We start from the raw sequence: 21658 nt of genomic DNA, 5'->3' as shown, positions 1-21658 counted from the left end.
GCTACTAATTACTTAAATCATATACTGAAATCTGCATGGAGACAACTGAAAAATGCCTGCAATGTAAACATTTCAGCATTGATATAAAAACCAGTTAAGTAGTAAATACAAGATACCCCTTCAAAACCGGAAAACCCTTGAAAAACTACACACATGTATATGTATTTCTTTTTATGCATCTATTTATAGATAGATGCTTCAAAGTTCTCAAAGTCTACAAGAATCTTTTGCAATCAACTGTAATATCACTTGTTGGCCACTATGGTTGGCTGTAATATGAATGAATCTCAGACAAGCGAATTTCACTAACTTTAGGGTACTGTTACAAGGTGTATATATATTGGCATGTAATGTCCATGTCATCTTCAAAATAAATAAAAAGTAAACTCTGAGGTAAGGGTGCTGCTATAAGCAAAAGAAAAAAAAACTCAAATGGTTCAAAGTAATGTCTTGCAAGTATGCTATTTATAAGCATTTTTAACAATACTACCCCCATGGGAACGAATCATACAAGGCAAGAACTTCACAATACAAACCAACAGAAATACTAAGCCTTTATTACAAAGAAAAAAATATTCCACAGAAGAGGTCAGCTTGGTTCTATGCATGCTGTCAGTCATATCCACCTGCTGAGTGTGGAGAAGTGCTTCTGCTAGATGTATTAATCCTTCAGGACGCTGTTAGGCTTTGTTCTTAGCCACAGGTGCACGGGTATTTTGATTTAACTGAATTACTTGCTAGAATGTTGTTGCCAGCATTAAATGGGCCAAACTAATGAACCTGACTGTTGGACATGCCAAAAACTGCAAGTGAAAAATCACACACTGAATATAGTTATTACTAAGAAATCAAATTACTTTCTGTACATCCACACTGTAAATAATTTTACAAGCAGGGAAATGAAAACGCTTGAGTCTATCTTCACTTGGATAGCGTGAAGAATGTCTGCTGATTCCTTTTAGTGGTACGTGCAAGCACAATGTCACAAAGCCTGAAAGCCAGCAGAACTAGAATGCATTCACGTTATCTATTGTTGTTTGGATTTTGAACAAAATTGATGGAATATGAACCAGTTGATGAATCCTGCTTTATCTGGAAATTTTCTGTTGACAGGCCAAAGGGGCGGAGAACCAAATTCCCAAGATCTTTCAGTTTGCCTACAATGAAAAAGAAGTATGTGAGTAGTAAGCAGAGGGAAAACTCCCACTGAATTATGCCCAATTACACAGTCCAGCTCTATTAGTTCATCTACAGACTTAAGGTGAATGCTATGGAAATCTCTTCAGTTAGTTGAATATTTAAGCTCCTCCATGAACTAAAAAAAAAAAAAAAAAAAAAAAAGGCAGTTATGATGTCAGCTTTGGGGGTTACAGCTGTCCAGAAGTTCTTTGTTTCCTCAGGTCGTAAGGTCCTAACTAAGGAGAGTTGAACAGCTCACAGAAGAGGACTGGTCTCCCCTGTACTTAGATGTAATTTTGATAGCTGCCAATGCTCAGTTTTCTAACGCAAGTTTTTCAGTTCATGCCACTTTTGGTGCAGCTACAGTTCTATAAAACATTCACATATGCTATAACTGCCCGTTTTCCTAGACTACCAGAAGAAACAGAGAAAACCAAAACTCAAACTCTGCCTACATGTAATTGCTACAGATCCCTTTTTAAGTGTGTACATTGATATGAAGAACATTAAAAGAAATTAATCCACAGAAATGTGCCTGCACCTGCAAACTAAGTAGTTCCCTTTGAAGTATACAGCTTTATAACTATTTTGCTTGCAAAAACTTGGTAGAGTGTCATCTGACGTGTTATCATGAACTTGCCTTCCAAACTACAGCTCTCTGTAGCTAACTTATCACTGGAAGGAGTTCTAAGCATTCATTATTTAATTAGTACTGATAAATACATAGACAGTATGATAGTTAATAAAATCTAAGGGCTTTGATTAAAATATACTACACAAGGTTTCTGACTCTAGAAAAGGAGTCTTGCTACCACCTATAAAAGAAGGACAACCAAAGGACACCATTGAAAAATAATAATTATATAGATTGTAGAGTAAATAAATCAAATAGATAAAATGCATAAAAACAAACAAAAAGCAGAGGTAGCAACATTATGTTGGCTAAACACAAGCTAGCTGAGCCCTGGCATAATAAGACAGAGGAGAAAGATGGTTGGTTACCCACAAAGAACATTATTTTCTTCTTGGCTTCAATGCACAGAAGTAGACTAACTTCCCAAAAAACAATCAGAAACGTTGACAAGATGAAGCCTACCCTAGGTTTGCATCCACAGGCTATGCACCACCTTTTAAAAAGCCTTCTACTTTTGCAGGAATGATGAACAAATACCGGAATGTACGATGCCAAGCCCCACACAAAGAGATGAACAGCATTTACATGGCACAAATAGATCAAGCCATTTGCCTTGCATGATGCTGCAGCCCTCTAACTGTGCTCAGAACTGAAACTCTATCAGTCTCAATTTACCCAGTGAATGTAAGAGATAAGGGGCATGCTATTTGGAAACTGTTCAAGTAAGGTTAATCACCACCCCAATAAACCATAATAGACTTTTTTTAATGACATCTGCAAAACTGAACAGGGGGCAGGGGGAACTTTTTCCTGAGTACATTCACAGAAAATACAAAAAGAAACAATCCAGGGGAAAATGTAAACATTTTAAGGAACAACTCAATCCTGCATAAAGAAACTAACAGTGTTACTACAGTACTCCTAAGCATGCTAGTGTAATTAAGCTTTTGCATTAAAGTGCTGGTTCACAACTGGATATCTTTCGGATATTTGTGTAACTATTTTAAAGCAAGATTGGTCTTTGTGAGTCAAAATGGAAATTCTATGGCCCTTTACAGGAGAAAAAAAAAGAAAGCAACCTTGATCTACAAAAGCAGCTAGTTAGTGGGACTATTTCTTCAATTTGACTTTTGCTCCTGTTTGGCTTTACAGATGAGGTGGCTGAGTGGTCTGGCCAAGGTTACTCCAGTGGGTGGCTCAGCTAGGATTAGCTTCCTTCTACGGTTTATTTATTTAAAGCTACACTGTTTGGTATAAATTTCTAAGTCAAGTTCATAATTCTACACTGCATCCTAAATGCACTCTGGTTATAAAGCTCTACAGATGATCATAGCATCTCTAGGATGGGGATGAATAGTTGCTATTGTACTTTTAGACAAACACTTGGTCATTGCTTAGCTCCATGTTTTGGGGTGAGATGCGTCTTTGTCTATTGGTGGAAGAATTTGGCATGGTCTGGCATTCCTACAGCCAGTTGTAAACAGTTTACAAGTTATCCCAGCACTGCAGCTGGCTCAGGAGCAGGCAGACAAGTTTGCCTGTTTCCTGAAACACTGAAAGGCCTTTTCTAATTGGAGTATGATGGCTCTTTTCCGGTCATGCCAGAGCCAATAAACACAGAACAACCGCCTTGGCATTCTTACTCATAGCCAGGCCAGTTCTTTGGGAGAAGCTAAAGATTGTATGATATATTTAATCCTTTATTCTTTGTCTCACACAAGCTGTGACTGAGTATTAAACAATACAGTTAGAGGTCACCAGCCTATCACTTAAACCCACATACTGCAATGCCTTTTAGTGCAGACACATTTATTGAATTGTTAATAAAGCAGAAGAAAGCCTTGCCTTTTCTGGGAACTCAAGCCCCAAGCACTGTTCCTGCTGCTTGAAGCACATAAACCCATCGTTGTAGGAAAGCACTATTTCCTCCTCCCCCACTCTCCTTTCATCCTGAAATTTAGATCTGTAGTTAAGTCCAACCTCCCCCTTTCCCCAAAGACAAGTTCTCTTAAAAGGGAGACTGTGCTTGCAGGAGACAAAAAAGCCTGTGGGGCTGTGACTCAGCTGCAAGGAGTTCTTAGCAGTCAAGCACTCACTTGTCCTGGAGCAGGGTCACACTCTCCTGAGACACTATTTCCATAGACCTTGTTCTTTGTGTTTTAAAGAGCATACGTCTACTTCTCACCTGGAACTCCAGCATACATGTATCAAATTTATTCAGCAAAACAATATTCAGAGATTAACAGGAAAACTAACCAGTAAAAGTCAATTTAGGGCTCAGAAGTCTGTGACTGACCTAAACTGAAATTTAATGTCCTATTGCAAAAAGGCAGATGCACAAAAGATTTCTCACTATTTATTCCTGATATAACAGCCAGAATTGACTGCTGTTGAGTCTTCTTGGCAATTCTATGAATATAGTTCCTAGTGTTAATGTGTTGTTTGGAAGCTGAAAAGCCATATATATTTTTAAATAAGTTCTGTGGGAAGGTCTCATCTTTGTATAACTTTTTGCATTACTAACATTTAAGTAATTGAAAGAATCAGGACAAGTCATCCTCCCTTCCCTAAATAATAAGGGAAGGACTGAACCCAAAGTAATTGCACATCAGATCTGGTTTGAACTATTTAAGTGACCTCATGCTCTCCCTACACACAGTACAGGGCTTCAGCAGCTTAGCATCAAATACACTATGCCCTTCAGTATCAAAGAAGAAACTCATTCTTCAGGCATTAATCCTAATAAATATTTTCACTAACCTTATGTAGTTGGAAAGAGCTCTTATTGATCAAAAAGTCCAGGTGATGTGCTCTGATATGCCTTTCCATTAATCACAGGTACATTATTTTCTGGAAGTCACTTATTTTATAAATTAAGCTGAAAGCTGATCAGATTTGATGAGTTATTTGTATAAAATGGGTTACACAGATTGGCACATTCCATCCCAATTTTTTATATCCAATATACTTTGCTATCAAATGGCAATGCAGAAAATTGCGTCACCACCACAGATCACAAGCTGTTAAACTTTGCTGAAACATGTCCAAGCTTCCTCTCATCTCATACCCTCTCCCCAAAGGTGATGGTCCTAGTTATCACAATTTCAGTCTAAACAAGACTAGCTTGTTGCACAACAGCTAGAGATCTTTTGTTTTAAAATCTGAAGAGAAATTAAAAAAACAGGAAGTGGTTAGTATGTGTTCTAATCCTGGGCAGTGACTGAAACAGGGGATGCTCACGTTATGAAAGCATAAAGGAAAAGACTGCAGAAGGGCTTGGGTTGCTAGGGACCTTTAGAGATCATCTAGTCTAGGTTTTCGCTGGAATAGTTAATTTTCTTTGTAGAGGCTCACATGATGCTGTGTTTTGCATTTTTGGTGGAAACATTGATAATGCAGCAATGTTTTAGTTGTTGCAGAGCCATGTTACATAGAGCCAAGGGCTTTTCAGCTCCTTGTGCACCAACAAGGAGGCTGGGGGTATGTAAGGAAGCTGGGAGGGCAGGACCAGGCTGACCAGAGAGATATTCCACACCACAGGACATCATGCTCAGCAATAAAAGCTGGAATAAAGATGGAGGAAGGGGAGACATTGGGAGTGATGGCATTTGTCTTCCCAAAAAACATTACGCATGCTGAGCCCTGCTTTCCTGGCAGTGGCTGAGCACCTGCCTGTCCATTGGAAGTGGTGAACAGATTCCTTGCTTTGCTTGTGCAAGCAGCTTTTGCTTTACCTAGTGAACTAGGCAGTAAACCATGCTTTTTCTAACAACAACAATTTCATTAATGACATGTGCTACCATTTACATGCAATAATTCATAGCTAGGTAGACTGGATAAGAACAGCCAAGGATGTACACCCTGATTTATTTACATATACGCACTGGTGAAGTGGTTTCAGCTTCTGACAAACTGCATGGTAGTGAGCCATAGCACTAGAAAACAGGAAGCACACTTGGGGAAGGAGGAAGATACACTCCTTTTTTTTTTATAGTATACATACATATGTGTGTGTGTGTATTTTATTTTATACACAGCTCCAGTTTTCATGGCATTACTCAGCTGGGTAGGTGCACAAGTGCTTCCTTTCAGTTGTAAGAATAAAGACCTAGAAAAAACAATGTTACTGACTGATTCACTAACTAAAACAGGAATTCAAGGCAATATCCAAACTTCAAAAGGAGCCAAAGCATGCTGAAGTGTTACATTCCTTCCAGAATATGTTGTCAATTATTAAACTTCAGTGCAAGTGCTCCTGGACCAGGCTGGCTCTGGAACTATTTGGATGATCTGATTTGCTCCTGGAAATCACAAAATCTGGGGTAAAACTAGACACCACAGGTGGCTCTCCTGTGAGCAAGCAGGTGAATGAATCCTTGTGCACCTGCCAGTGTTTAACCAACAATCCCCTAATGGATTACAGCAAGCAATTGTCTGTTCTGACAGTACTTGATGGGTAAAGAGTATTAATGAAGTTCTTGAAAAATAGTTGAAGCAGCTTAAAACAAATTCAACAAGAAGAATCCAAAGAAATGCCTGCACCATGCTGCATCAAGTTTGTCATGTTATACTCCTAGACCTCCCACTTAGCCCCCCCAACCTTTTTTCAGTTGTCAGGTTTTTATTTAACCTCACACAGAGCAGCAGCATTTTGAAAACCCGGAGAAGTATCTCCTTCCCAGGCCCGCATCACTAGATCCGTGACATCACTGCTGCCTCTGTTGAATATGAAATATGGCATTTAATAACACTTAAATAAATGAGTCTTGTTCTCGCCCATATTCAAAATTTAATTTCACGTTTTCTGTTAACAGAATGTATTACAGAAAAATATCCCCAATTTATAACACACTAATGATCACAACCAGTGCCAAGAATAAATGCCCAAATTATACCATGTAATTATGACAAAAATGTGACAAATTTATGTGTATCCTGTCACACAGTTTATCAGTGAAAATAGGGTTATATGCTATACAAACCCACTCTTAGTGGGATTTTCCTGACTGTTTACACCAGTAAACATCAGAACATCCCCTTTCACATATTTATCACCACCGAGAAGGGATTCCCATCTCTAGGATCCCAATATACACAGTCTAAACTGGTTCCCAAAAGGCCAGTCCACTTCTCAAATCCTAACTGCTACTGGATTAACAATTAAGTAATTTCACATCTAGCCTGAAATCTAGACAAAAATTACCAATATAGAATTAGGTTTGTAATGACAGTTTGTAATGCTGGATTTACTGTGTCAGTGCAGGCCCTTCAAACATTGTTAAAGATGGTACAAAGGGAGAATTCTTCAGAAGCTGTTTTCTTACTGCTCTGTTGAAAACCATCCTCATCCAACAAATAGTCATAATCCTTCTGAAGGTTTTCTGCATTTTTCATTTATTTATACCACTACCACACTTAACCTTCTTTATTTATAACTTAATCTAAGCACAATGGTGGGAACAAAATGACAAAATATGATGCACAGCAGCTCTAATTTAATAGGTCAAGACAGATACAAAACAACAGCAAATCAGACTCCCTGCACAGCAAGGAGCAAAAATTAAAGGAAAATATCAACTACAGCAGAAGCTCTTGAAAAAGTCTCTTCTTCCCAAGTATTTTAGGAATTAATGCTATTGTACGCAAGACAGACTGAGTTTGACCTGATTCTCCACAGAATAACAAAACACTACCCCAAACTGACAAAGCCTACTCATCTTAAAAATGCTTTTCATCTACTTGTCACACCTAGAATGAGCAAACACGTAACTGCTGACAGCTGTTTCTGAAACAGGTCAGGTACAGACAGTTTCTCTTTTTTTATCTTACACTGTCATTTGTCCTTGCTCTTGTGTGTGGATTTTCTAAACAGCACAAATGAAAAGATGTAAAAATAGAAACTCATTTTAAAAAGCACCAGACTGTCAGAGTAGCTTCTGCACTATTTAGAACCTATAAGAAATTAACACATCCTTCTAACTAGGAGGCAATAGACAATGTTGGCAGAAGTCTTTTTTTGGGGGGGAGGTGGGGGGGAAAGGGGGGTCACCCTAAAATCATTGGTTTAATCATAACTCTGTGAGTTATGCACAGAAACCAATAATGCTTGAGCGATTTTACTGAAGTAGTTAGTCTTTTGAAATAGAACAGTCCAGTTACCGTGCTATCCAAGCGATACCACACAACACAATGCTGGAGGCCCACACATTCAAATGGCTTATATTAATCACATTCTCTTTTCCACAAGTCCAGTCAACAGCATTGTTTACTATGAATTGTAAAAGTCAAGATATAATGAGCTATGTAGTCAGGAAATCCAATTTTATCTCAGCAAGGCCTGTCTGTAACACAAGGGTAGGCCTAATCCAGCCTTAACACAAACAAAGCTGAAACACTATATAAACCAGGATAAACATGAAGACTTGGAGGTCTATAGGTGGAAAATGCTACAAAGAGAACCAAATTTAGTTCTTCAGACACAAGATCAAACATGCTCAGTTATTACAGCTGGTTGACTTTTTTTTTAATGTATGGTTTAGTGAAAACCTGTTTTAACCCATTCATGGGAATGCCTCCTTTAAATACTTACTTGCAATAAGACAGAGCAGTTGGTCTGTTTCAAACTATTTCCCCCTGCTTTTACATGTTGTTTTAGAAGGTCTTGAGTATTTTTGTCTTTAAATTTAACTAATAGCCTTTTCTGTAGGGGAAAACTATTTGGCTAGAACTTACTGTAAGTAGAACTAAACAACGGAGAACTAGAAAGAAATCGTGAATTTTGTTTAACACAAGTATTTCCTTTAAAACTTACCTTCTTTAAATTTTATGTTAGATTCTAGTCACAAATTTTTATCTTCCTAGTAGACTACAATGATTATTATGCAAGTTACATGTACATGCTACTTACCTAACATTTCTTTCTTTAATTTTTCATTCCGTTCTTCAATTTGCCTAGGTAATCGCTGTGGAGAGGAAGAAAAATTGGAATCAGATCCATGCTTTCAATAATACTATTGTTTAAGCTTATGTAATTTTCATACACATACCAAGGATATACAGTTTACAGCTTAAAAAAATCCTTACGTCAAATCAACACTTATCTTATTTTGGAAACCTGTCATTCATTCTATGACATCAATTCACATAAGCAGTAAGTCATAACTTGCAAATGCAAGTTTCATATAGGCATGAATTTTTACTACTGAGAAACAAATCTGATCTGTTTGCCTGGTATTTTGACTGAAAAGTTACTGAATTTAAGAGATTTACAATTAATGTACATTTTAGCCCTATCTCCTCTGATGCACACATTAAATATGTTTAAGAGAGGTCAGAGGAATTAAACACAGAATAACATCTATGACACCTGCTCCCACTGGTGTGCTGCTTCAGGTAAATCCACAATGAAAACATGAAGATCTACATACAAGTATTTTATCAGAAGATCACTGAATTTCAGGTTGTAGTTTAATACGCAGCACCTTATTATGCAATGTTGGCATCGCATAATAACGAGTAAAGAGTATTACAAATGGGTAGGGAACTCCCAACAAGTTCATCCTGAGCAAGGTACTAGTCCAAGGAACAGTTCATTTATTTATTTTTCTCTCCTCAAAACTGAGGAAGATTTGTGCACCATCATAGATAAAATAGATAAAAGCTTCTCATGTTTCTAATGAGCATTACATAACTGCACAGTATTCTAGGCATTCCTATAATTTGAGATCCCCATTTACACCTAAACCAGCTGTGACTCATCTTCCATCTTTATACAGTGTTTTACTCAATGATTGTAATCACCATTTAGAATTATAATTTTATATTTACTACAACTAAGTTTACAATTTCATCATTTATGTATTTACTTTTCATAAGTTAAGTATTATATTAAAACAATATATTTTGAATGAGAGTTATTTTTTATACCTTTTTCATATTTTCAGAAGCAACTATTTCAACTTTTTATACCATACTTATTACTATACAATCCTGGCAGGTCAGAATGCAGTTACATTCTAACTACGCTGTTTCTTCTCATGGAGGTCACTGTAGATAAGACAGACTTGCTGTAATGGTGCTATCAGTAAATTAATTACGGTAACAAATCATGGTAACAGGTGTGCAATTCATTCCTTATACATCTCACTTGTGATAATTGGCTTCTGAACATAGTTAAATAATTTAATTTCCCAATCTTGTTCCTTCCTGTATTTTATAGCTCCAGTCCTCACAGAGCATCAAGGGTTTGTCATTCTGATATCATTGCTACAGAGAAATAAGGTGTTCTCCTTTGGAGGGAAAAAAAAAAAACAAAACAAAACAACACAAAAATAACGTGCTGCCAAGACTGTCTGACTATTCTTGTTCAAAGCAGCATATACACTGATGAACACAGCTAAATACATTCATTTTCTACACTGATGGGGAAGAGAGGTGGTATACCCCCATAAGAACTGAAAAATGAACACTAAGGAGTACAATGCACATACACATGGATGGATAAGTCTGAAACCAGACCAGACCCAGTATCACCAGTGAGCCAGATTTAATTAGCCCAGTCAGACCTTATCTGACTCCTGCTGACTCAGAGGGGCTTATTAAGTTGGGTGCAGATCTGGACCTAAGCTGCTTGCATGAAAACATGTGTGGATATCCCCAGGCTCCAAATTTGGTTTGCACTGTGGCTGTCACATCTGCTGAGTCTTGGATTATTTAATATATACACAGTCTCTCATTTGGAGATAGTGCTTTAGCAGGAAATAAAGGCACAAATAACTTGATCTGGAATACATGTTCCGTGTTTTGGAAGTCTGAATAGTCCTAGTCCACTCTCAGCACTTCTCACACCAGGAACATACCTGCAAGGCTATGTATCTATAGAAAGGTATCCATAAACACAACTATTTATCTGGTGTCTATGATACTTTTCTCAAAGTACAGCTTCTTTTGGTAAATAAGTTTATCTGGTCCGCCACTCCCTCAGAAACTGTGCTGAAGCTAAAATTCAGCAAACACCGTTATGCACCTGCATAAAAACCTAAAGATTGATACCACATAATTAAACACTTTCCAGGAAAGGATCAATAGGGATTATTTGACCACAAAACACTGTAATTTCCAACTGTTTAATTTGACATTGAGGATGTCAAAAGTAACCGAAGTGTGTAACGGGGCTTTAAAATCAAAACATTAGCACTGTACTCCTGAAATACAAACTATACTGAAATTTTAGAGCAATTTACAAATCAAGAATCAAAGAACTACTGTGTATTTAGTTCTTTTTTATAGCTATCATTTAATAAGATTATGACATTCCCTAAAGCAGCATGTGAAATATTTTCAACAAATGGGAAGAAGAAAGATTGCAAATTAGCCTCATTCACTGTTAGAGCCAGATTCTCCTGATGCATCATTTTCATTACCAGTGGGGGCACAGAAGTGCTGTACTATTTCTGCAAAGAGCACTGCACTTTACATTACAACAAAGCAGAGCCTCTAAGTCCCCCTGTGTATTATAGACATGCTAACTACATACGTGGAATCTGGAATTGTTTTTTGTTATAGAATTTAGATATTATGGATATTTTTTTTAAAGTGTAGGACTGGCTTTGTCAGTATTTCATTAACAGATTTTCAAGAGGTGAGATTTAAGCCGCAATCTCATAAGACTGCTTCTACCCTGAAACTTGACAAAGAACAGGATCAACTCAGAGCAGAATGCCCTACAACCCACTGCAGTGTAAATTGAGGGCATTTTGTACGAAGTGTTCTGCACCACATGTGAGCCTAAAGTCTCTGCCTAGTAAAAGGAGGTCAAGGAGCAAAAGGCACGTGTATCAGTCAGCGTTTGTACTTCCTAGCTACAAAAATTAAGAATTACTGATATTTCTAAAACATTTCTGAAAGACAGACAGAAAGAACAGCAGCATTTTTTAATGATCCTTTCCTAGAACAAGTCTCCAGTGGTAACTGAGCACTGGCACTTTTATGAGATTATTAGAGGCAAACTAACTGAAGGAAGATTATGGTATTGTAAGAGATATAAAAGAGACAATACCTATACTTTTAGAGAGTTCTGATCAGCCAAAATATAAGTATTTGAAATGCTTCACACTTTAAACCAACTACTGACAGTGTTCCCAAGTCTTAATCTGTGGAGTCCTGACTAGTTGTTCATAACAAGTTGTCTGATCTATCACACTGCATTTCAGCAGCTCTCCATACAAAGAGTGACTAACGGCTACTTTACCAAATAAATGACTAAATTACAATAAGCCTCTTTCTGGATCTAGGCTAATGCTAAAAGGCTAAAAGCTACAAAAACTAAATCCTGTCATTTCGTTTGGAAATGTCAGCACACTCCTTGGCTGAATTCCTCGATCAAATAAGCCACTGTCTCAGCTAGGAGACTATAAATGAGGCCAATACAAATAATCTTTTCTAGACTATGATAAATGCATCGCATTCACTGTCCATGCAGTAATGATGTTTGACAAGCTCATCATTTATTAAACCATTGCTGTGCATGCAACAAGCATCAGGGGGTTGTTTCACAGTACGGTAAACTGACCTTATCACTGGGTGCTGCCAGAAGTGATGGCCCCAATTCCTGCACTGCCCTGACCACATTTTCTTTCCTTCTCACTAGTAATTGCAGTAGATCTGAGTCTGCATTTGCCACCAGAAAGCCATGGTGATATAAAACTATTCACTTGGGTGGTTATTGGTTGCTGGCTTTTCTTTCCTCGTAGATAGTTGGTTTTCCTTTTGGCATATTATACATATAAAAATAACCAGCTATCCATGTAGGGTCAGTCATGAACTTATACTAGCACTAGCACAAGGAAAGCATCTGGACAGCTTTTAAAGCAGCTGGCAGTTCATGGGTTTATCTGTTCTTACCCTTAACACTAACAGGAGTTACATGGTTAAGCAGAATATTTTTCTGCTATGAGTGCAATTGATCCAGTCCCAAAGGAAGTAATTTTAGGCAAGCCTTCTTGTCTAATATGCTATTAAAGCAGTTTCTAATGTGTCAGTACAACACCATAGTGGGGGGGACGAGGGAGAAAGGAATTCGAAAATAAAACTGAAATCACTACAAATAATTTATCCACATGGAAATTAAAATAATTAAACAAACCTTGCAAATACATTTCTTCATTAACACGACAAAGTTGCTTTAGAGATAATTTTGTAACTTCTAATTTTTTTATTTTTAGGGAGCAGAATAGGTTGCATGTTCACTGATATGAAGCTGAACTTAAAATAATGATGCCCTCTGAAAATTTAACAACCTATTAGAAGAAGTCAAGTACTGTCATATGGATTTGCACGCTTAATTGTGCATTATGTTTTAAAATTGCATCCATTTATCTTAAAAGGGAAGTAAGAGATAGTTCAGTTGTTTTCCCTGCAGAAGATGGTCAGCTCTTTCCAGACTCTCTAGTGCTTGCAAGCCATTCACCCACTGTGACCTGAGGCTCCCACTTTGACATAATATGACCACTACTGTACGTTTGATAGCAGCTACCTTCCATTAGCACGTTCCTCCAAAACCACATTGTCTAGCTGCATACCTACCGCATTTCAACACAGCCTTCATAACCTCTTTTCAAAAAGGAGAACAACAAGCAGTGTGCGAGAGCTTTGTGCACGAAACCAAATTGCCCTTCTTGCTATACCAACTCTTGCAGAAAGACCCTTTGAACTTACCAAATCACAGCTGTTTTCCACACCAAGCATTAGCATACTAAGTATCACTAGAAAAATCCCTTCCTGCTTGTATTTTACACAAAGTTATTTGAAACCTCAAATGAGCAGGCTGCAGCAGAAACTTTAAGTCGCCACTGAGTAGGGATTATTTACATGATAGACTAGAATTTCAAGACATTCTAGAGATTTACCTTTGTTCATCCAAGCTGCCATATCCTAAAGTCCAAGGTAACTTTAAAGCATTTTAATATACTTCCAGAGATACGACAATGTTTCTTTAAGAAGCCTTTAATACAGAGAAGTATTTGTAATGTTGACTGAAAATGGACACTCGAACATAGTACTGCAGAATTCATGTGTTTGGGAACAAAAAAGTAATTTAATCAGAAAAGAGTGCTGTTTGCAACTACAAAGTTCCACCTTCTTCACATGGAAGACTGAGTTTTTGAAAATTAATAGCAGACTTCAGTCGCATAATTCAGACAGCTACAGACAGATCTTGTCTCCGCTATTCTCTTAATCAAGTCATCAAAAAGTATCTATTTTATAATTATGCCATAAAGGCATAATTGCATTATGACTGCAAATTCACTAATCAGAAAAATAATTCTACTAAAAGAAAAATTGACTCCCACTCATTAAATAGCTAGCAAGAACTGATTATGGGGTACTTGTATTCTGATTTCCAAATTGCAGATCCTTATTGAAGTGATGGCTACTAAAATGCAAGAGTGGCTCACTAACAGAGTCAGCACTGTACAGGTTCTGACCTAAACAATCTTTTCTAGTGCATGTATAAGTACAATTAAAAATCTTAAGCAAAATTTCAATGTTTAGTAGAAATTTATCAGAAATTTATTTGTATTTGAAAAAGCATGTATTGAAATACCTTTGTTTGAAAAAAGTTAATGCATTTAAACAGTTCCAAGATATTCCTGGTAGAGAATCAAACTAGAACTGTAATGTATTAATCGTTAAGTTGTGTGGGAGGTGACCACGCATGCACACATATGTATTGTGGGGGACATGGGGTAGGTTATTCAACAGGTGAAGATGTAGTTATATGCTTACAGAACATACGTTTACTTCCACTCATTTTATAAAGGTTAAAAGAGGACTACGCTTCACGGACCTAAGTCTTGTCATTACATTTCATGTAATCTTTCTTATGTATAGCCAGAGGAGAAAACCAGTACACTTTTTGATTCAAAGTTATCATCACTGTGTATGAAGCAGCTTGCGCAAACAGCTTTAAATATTTAGACTAGGAAAAGAAAGACCTTGTTTTAAAGTTGTGCCAAAGTACACCGAAAAGGCTTACCATGCAAGCTTCTCTGGCCTGATGAACTGAGGGGTCTTTTTCTAGGACTGCTTTATAATCCTCCAGAGCTTCATCTAGTTTTTCTGTTTTTTCATGTAGTTCTGCTCTCCTCAGTAAAGCTCTAATATAGTTAGGATCTAATTCCACTGCTGGAAAATAAGAACACAACACAGTATTTTACTTCAAACATTTTTATACCCCCTCAAATAAATTCTTAAGCCTGTATTAAAGTCTTAATGTTAATAGATGTTTTAACGCAGCTTAGAATCAGAGTCACGGTTTAAAAGAATTTAGGGAGGCACCCTTTACACCCACCTATGGAGGTCTAACGCAATTGACCATAGATCATAGACATTAGATGAAATATCACTATATAGAAGAAAGCTCTATTTGTGCATTAGAAATCATGTGGCACTTCAGAAACATGAAGAATCCATAACATTTTTCAGTTTTTGCATATAAGTCTATATTATTAGATTACACCTAAAGTTAAATGTACCTAAAGATATACGTAGTAGGGAAACCAAGCATTTCCTTGCTTATCTCACTGCAAGCTGAGACTAACTCCAGAACAACTACTGGTGTTCTTCTGAATATCTCTAAAAAAAAATCAAACAGTTAAAATTGGGTTGGGAAGCCACAAAAGTTTATACCAGCTCTACAAATCACCACAGAGGCATTCAGACTGAATTTAATCTTTTCTTCTCCTTATACCCTTGGCAATTGTGAGCATGTTTACTGGTGCAGTTAGGATTGAATGCTGAACTGAACAGTAGCCTGTGCAAGGTAATTTCTCAAGGATTTCTTCATCCATTTTTCATCACATGAAAAGGAAATACAAAAACCTGCTCATTTTTTAATTGCTAACCCATTAAAATTGTTCTCAGGACAGCTAAACCCCAGATTAGGTAAATATTCTGGTTTATTTATTCTAGAAGGAAAAAGAGAACCCTACAATCAGCAAGTTGCAGGTTAATGTGAATTGCTTGGCTGTGCGCTAAGTGTTGCATTGCAGTTTGTAAAAAATAAAAAAAATCCCTGGGCAGTGTCAAATGATGGTTAGTTTAAGTCTCACTGCAGCAAAACAGACCTGTTCCCTTTTAGCCACCAAGAAATTACCAGGAGTGTTTTTCAAAATGCACCACCACCAAAACAAGGCAAAACTCCACAGTAACAGAGGTCAGCTAGATTTTGTTACCTTCAAGATTCCTTTTATAACATACAAACTGAGATTTACTGTACAAGCACCACCGGCACTCAGCCATTGGGTTAGTTTTTTGGTTGGTAACTTTGGACACTTTTCCCCAGCTGTCATGTGCAGTTTAAAAAATACTCAAGCATGGGTGAATGGGTAGAAGAAATAAAGCAATACATGGCTGAAATGATTTTACTAGAAGTTGCGAAGATAAAACTATGCAAGACAAAAACATGAGAGCATAATCCCTTGTGACCAAGCAAGAGCCTTGCATGGGGACTTGATAGTGCTTTTAATTCTGTGAGGCCCCACACGTCTTTGGAATCTCAAATTAAACCAAGATTTGGTGGGAATAGCAGGTGGAAATATGTTTAAAATAGTAGGTATAAGGAAACAGCTTCCATAAAATATTTCATTTTTTTTTGGAAAAAAGTACCAACAGCAGTCTTATTGTCACAGGAGAACAGAAAGTAGATTATTATAGGCAGTAAGTTCAACAGACATTTTACAAAACATATAGTTTTAGATTCGTGTGTCTTTCACTATAGCCTTTCTATAAATTCTTCATATAGAAATGCCCAAAGTTACAGCTCTGTAGTAAAGCACTAACTGTTTAATTTATCCATGAAAGATCTGGCAGAAGAGTGATGCACAGGAAAAAAGAGTCATACCTTTGCTACAGTCACTTAGGGCAGCTTCTGTCTTGTCCTAGAACACAGAACATATAACAAAATTGTATATCATATTTCTTGGGAAACAGCTTGTTTACAATAGCACACAAAAAGGTTTGTCTGTCATTCCAAGGAATAGGAATGTTCATGTAATCAAGGCTTTTCATACCACTGCTTCTGATTTAAAGTCCTTTATCAGCGATTAGCTTCCTCTCCCTGAAAGCTGCCAGTGTTCAGATTGCACGGCTGCCTCACTAATCAGTCTGCACTGAACAGACAGCAGCAAGCGACTGTCAAAAGGCTGAGTCACATCTGCAGGCCTTGGCTGAACCAAGCTACAGCTTTCCTACATTTGTCAATTAATTAAGGGGTTGGAATAGACAGTTCCCAGGACTCCCAGATAAATTCCTGTCTGTAAGAACAAAGACATTTGGAAAGCACATATGATATTGCCTTTAGCACTAATATAGGCATTGTCCCTTGCAGAGGAAGCTGAGACTGCCAGGAGTGGTAGGGACAAGATGTTAGCGTGCTCAGACAACCACAGTTAGAGGATGAGAGTCAGGTAATCTGCTTATAAAGATAAAAAAAAAAAAAAAATAAAAAAAATGCTGAGACAGAGATCCTGTTTTCATCTAAACTAAAAGGGCTTCAAGAAAAAAAAAAGAAAACAAGAAAAAGGCTGTTGTGTGCCTGTATTGTTGATTGATGCAGTAGTATTCATAAGGGTAGTTCCTGCATTTCTATACCCCAGGAACTATTTTCTTCTCCATTAAATGGAAGCTGCCTCACAGAAGAATGCCCGACAAGCTTTCATGGTAGTGCAAAGCAAAAGGGTGATGGAAGTATAGAAGAAAAAATACTTAATGGGGGAAGTTAAAAATGTGGATCTATTTTCAGTGTAAGGTATGGGTCTGTGAGGTTCTACTATCTATACAGGTGATACAGTAGTTTGTGCAGTTTTTATTATCCTGTGCTCATCTGGGAAATATTGCATTGTTTTCCTAGCTAACATCTGGATTATGAAGAGCTTTTTCAGGTTACAGCTTTCATATTTGAAAGGTTTCAACATCTGCTATTACAGAATTCTATTTTTTCCTTGCCTGTTCAATTTAGTATCCCAAGAGTGAATTCTAGTTGAGCAAGAATTTATTTATACCTAAATATGGCTGCAAGGTACACTTACAGACAGAGCTGCATCTGCATCAATACTGGAGGAAAACCACAAGGAAGTTCACTTTGCAGGAAAATAAAATAAGCATAGGAGTTACTATGCTATTTTTCCATAATAATATAAAAAACAAAGCAAAAAGAGGGAGTAATTTCTCTTCAATTCTTATTTTCACTTATTTAGAAAGAAGAGGTAATTTAGCACCATATTTATAGCCTGAAGAGACAATATTGAAAGTATGATAATAAACAAGATAGAAAAGCTATATAAGTGTCTCAGACAACTAAATATAGACACTCAATGCCTGTGAGCCAGAAAAGTATTACTGAATGCTTGTTGATAGGTCCTCCTAGCTCCTGTTGTGGTCAACTAGTAGAATGTGTGAGCTGTATGAAATACACATACTAGCTGTATACTAGCATGACTGTACAAGATCAAACAGGCATAAAGGTTCTCCTCTCACTCCTCCTGTTATATGGCAGTCCAGCGACTTATTTGTAAAGATGAGATTCTCAATTCTTTAAAATCAATTATTAGCTTGTAAATTAAATTGTTGGCTTTCCATTGTGCTTACAGTACATTTCAGGTTCTGGTAACCTGGTAACATGTGGGCATCTGTCCCTGGACATGGAATAGAAAGTAGATAAGAGACAGCTGTAGCCATTCTCTTGGGACAGTGCCCTATTACATAGGGTCCATGCTGCTATATAGCAACTGTGAAGGAAGCACGCTAACTGAATTAATAGTCATAGGAAGCCCTACTTATGCCTGAAAGCATCAAACCAATCATTTGAAGACAAGTCTGACTATCCAGGTTTAAAAAAAAAAAATGGACAAAAAAACTTGATTTAAAAACAAATACTACCTAGTTACATTTCTAGACAATCTAATACATGGGTCTGTATACATTAAACATGCTTTAACACATCTGTTCCACATGAACTTTGAATTTATTTGAAAGAAAACAAAGCAATCAGTGTTTTAAATATAATGCAGCAAAGCAACTTTGAACAGCTGCTCCAATTGCAACTTTCAGTTTTGAATTAATCCTCAGTAATCAAGTGTACCAGTATTTCTGCTGGAAGCACATGAGAATATACAAGCAACAAAGCCTGCAAACAGTTTAATACTTTTCCCCTCCTTTATGCATCCTTAATGACTTCATAATTTCCTTTGACGTATAAACAATACTTGTCATTTCATAAAACAAAGATATTCACCTGCTTCATTTTTGCAGCAGCTCTGTTTGAAAATAAAACGGCCCTATCTTTCTGGAAGCAGGCTGGACAAATCTGCAGAGCCTTTGTATATGAGTCTTCTGCCTCTCCATAGTCTGCAGATGCAATAGGGAAAAGAAACAACAACAAAAAAACAAAACAGATCATTTATTTCAAATGCCAGTATGGTCAATGAATCATATGGCTAGAATTTCTTTGGAAACCTTTCTCAATATGTGATGCAGTATTTAAACCAGTAATCAGAATCAGCTGCTTTCTGACAAAGTATACTACTGACTACTACTTGTATCAATGACAACCAATTATTTTTTTTAAATCAGCACCCTCATAGGAGCAGAAAAGTAGTCCTGTGCTTCGCATAACTACTGCAGCATGCTGTGCATTAATTCTCACACCTGAATTTGTTTCATCCTTTTTGTTCAGAGCTTTAGGGTTTGAATCTTTTCAGCTGACATGTATCCTTGATCTGAAAGGAAATGCGTGTTGGGACATGTTACTGCACCAATACCTGCTCACAGCAGCTAGGGAAATCTCATTTGTCAGAGTATCTTTCAACAACTGATTTAAAGGTCAGTCACCACAAACCTATCAATTGGCACCTGAAGGTCATCCATCTTCACGTCTGATCTAAAGCACAGACCAGCGATAAAGCACATGAGATGATTAAGTTGTTTTCCAATAATGGTAGATTCAAAGAATGAAAAGGCCCTATAGTGATCCTGAACAATGCCCTGCCAGCTGACAAATGCATTCTCCTCAAACAGAGCAATTTTTTCTGCATACTAGTCAGTGACCGACCAGACAGGTGCTTAAAAAGTTATTCATTTCCAATGCTTTGACAGGCATCAGCAGCACAGGCACACTGAACACATCTGCCAAAGAATTTGTCAGGAAAAGGCTATGGATAAGATCTCAAAAGATGACTGAGCCAATACTACAGGTTTGCTACTTCCATAGTCCCAGCAGCTCCTTCCTGCCTGCTCTGACACTTACCTGAATTGGTAAATCATTCCCCAGCAATCTTGGTCTCTTAGAGACCTCCAGCAGGAAGATCACTGTCTGGTTATCAGAATATGCTTCTGGGAAGCAGAAGTTACTCATTTGTGTAACCCTGTTGACTGAGGTAAGCATTAATGTACATTTCCTTATTTCTTTGAAAATCCTCTAACCATCAAAACATTACATGAATGGTAGGGGTCAAAAATCCCTTCTCCCTTCATGTGCTTTAACTAAAATCATTGGTATTGTTATTTACTGCAGACATGTTGTTACAGATCAACTATGTTTACAACATATCCAGTTCCAATGTAAGCTAGAAGTTTGCACACCTCTAGATTTTTTTAAAAAATATGTATCTATATATTGATCTATATATCTATGTATGTGTACATCTCCACACATAGAAAAATATACACACATGTATGCATAGAGATGCTTGCATGTGTATATATATATATATATATATATATATATATATATATACACACACACATACACGATATATAGTGTATATATAGAGATATACACACATACAGTGTACAAAGAAAGAAAAGGGCCGGTGGATACAAAGAAACATACAAAGGTACAAAGCTATGAGAGTCATTGAGACACTCAGCCTCCATCAATTTTAAGCAATTGCATTAGCAGAACTCAATCTGGTGGAAGCCTTTTTTTTGCTTAGAAGAAAAAACCCTGGCACTTGGAAGGCAGTCAATTCCGTATCACGTTCTTGGATTTAAACACAGCTTTCATGAGAAACCTGCTTTAGCAATCCAAGATTTTGTGATTTAAACTTATCTCTTAAGGAAGTCTCTCTTTCTGTTCCCTAGAGCTGGGTGAAAAAATGATATAGATAACTTTGAACGATGATAGGTGTGAGGTCTTCCTAGAGGTTTTCTGCAATATCACCATAATGGTGAAGTATTAATTTGAGATTCTCTAACTTGCATACGATATTAAAAGATTATCAACACACCTCCTTTCTTGAACTGCTCATTTCCTTTCTCCTTCAGTGTTGTGCTCTCCTTTCTTCGTTTCTACAAAAGAAGAGACAACGTCTCAAAGTATTTAATTGAAATGAACAAGTAGGTCAGCTGTAGTTCCCGATAAGCTATGAATGGAGATCAGAATAGTATATAACCTGAAGAATTTTAACTAGTACCAAGATCACTTGCTTGCATTTACTGTGGCATGATATGCTTTATAGATCCATAAAACACTGGAGTATACCAATGAGGCAGTTAAAAAGCTCTAGTTCATTAACAACACTATGCACAAAGAGCATTCATATTGAATTATATTGTTTAAACTAGTATGCTAGCATTTTAGCTGTTAGCTTGCTTCTTAATTCCTTTTCAATTCAACTGAATTCAGTGTAGCTCAACTATGTAACATACATGTTAGATGTAAAGTCTCAAAACATTTGCTTGAAATAATTCTACCTCAGAAATTGTTACTTCCAGAGATGTACAAAGCACATTGAGCTTACTGAATTAGAAGCAGGTCCACGGATAACAGTGCCCTGAAAGATTTCT

The 21658-nt window shown here is 37.1% G+C and overlaps 1 protein-coding gene across 2 annotated transcripts in view; it reads right to left on the bottom strand.

Moving 5' to 3' along the window:
• Nucleotides 1-539: 539 nt before the first annotated feature.
• The window catches only part of TTC1 (tetratricopeptide repeat domain 1), a 32686-nt gene continuing 11567 nt past the window's right edge, over nucleotides 540-21658 (bottom strand). For both annotated transcript variants that reach the window (XM_084295215.1, XM_084295214.1), the window contains exons 3-8: nucleotides 21100-21160; nucleotides 19107-19219; nucleotides 16716-16752; nucleotides 14850-14998; nucleotides 8721-8775; nucleotides 540-1157 (exon numbers count right to left, since the gene is read on the bottom strand). In XM_084295215.1, coding sequence (XP_084151341.1) covers nucleotides 1024-1157; nucleotides 8721-8775; nucleotides 14850-14998; nucleotides 16716-16752; nucleotides 19107-19219; nucleotides 21100-21160 — 549 coding nt within the window. In that variant the 3' untranslated portion in view covers nucleotides 540-1023. The remainder of the gene's footprint in view (nucleotides 1158-8720; nucleotides 8776-14849; nucleotides 14999-16715; nucleotides 16753-19106; nucleotides 19220-21099; nucleotides 21161-21658) is intronic.

Source organism: Netta rufina (genome assembly GCF_964035555.1).
Source record: "Netta rufina genome assembly, chromosome: 14".
Taxonomy (NCBI): domain Eukaryota; kingdom Metazoa; phylum Chordata; class Aves; order Anseriformes; family Anatidae; genus Netta; species Netta rufina.
Note: the sequence above shows the minus strand (reverse complement) of the source record. Positions and strands in the feature narration are given on the sequence as shown.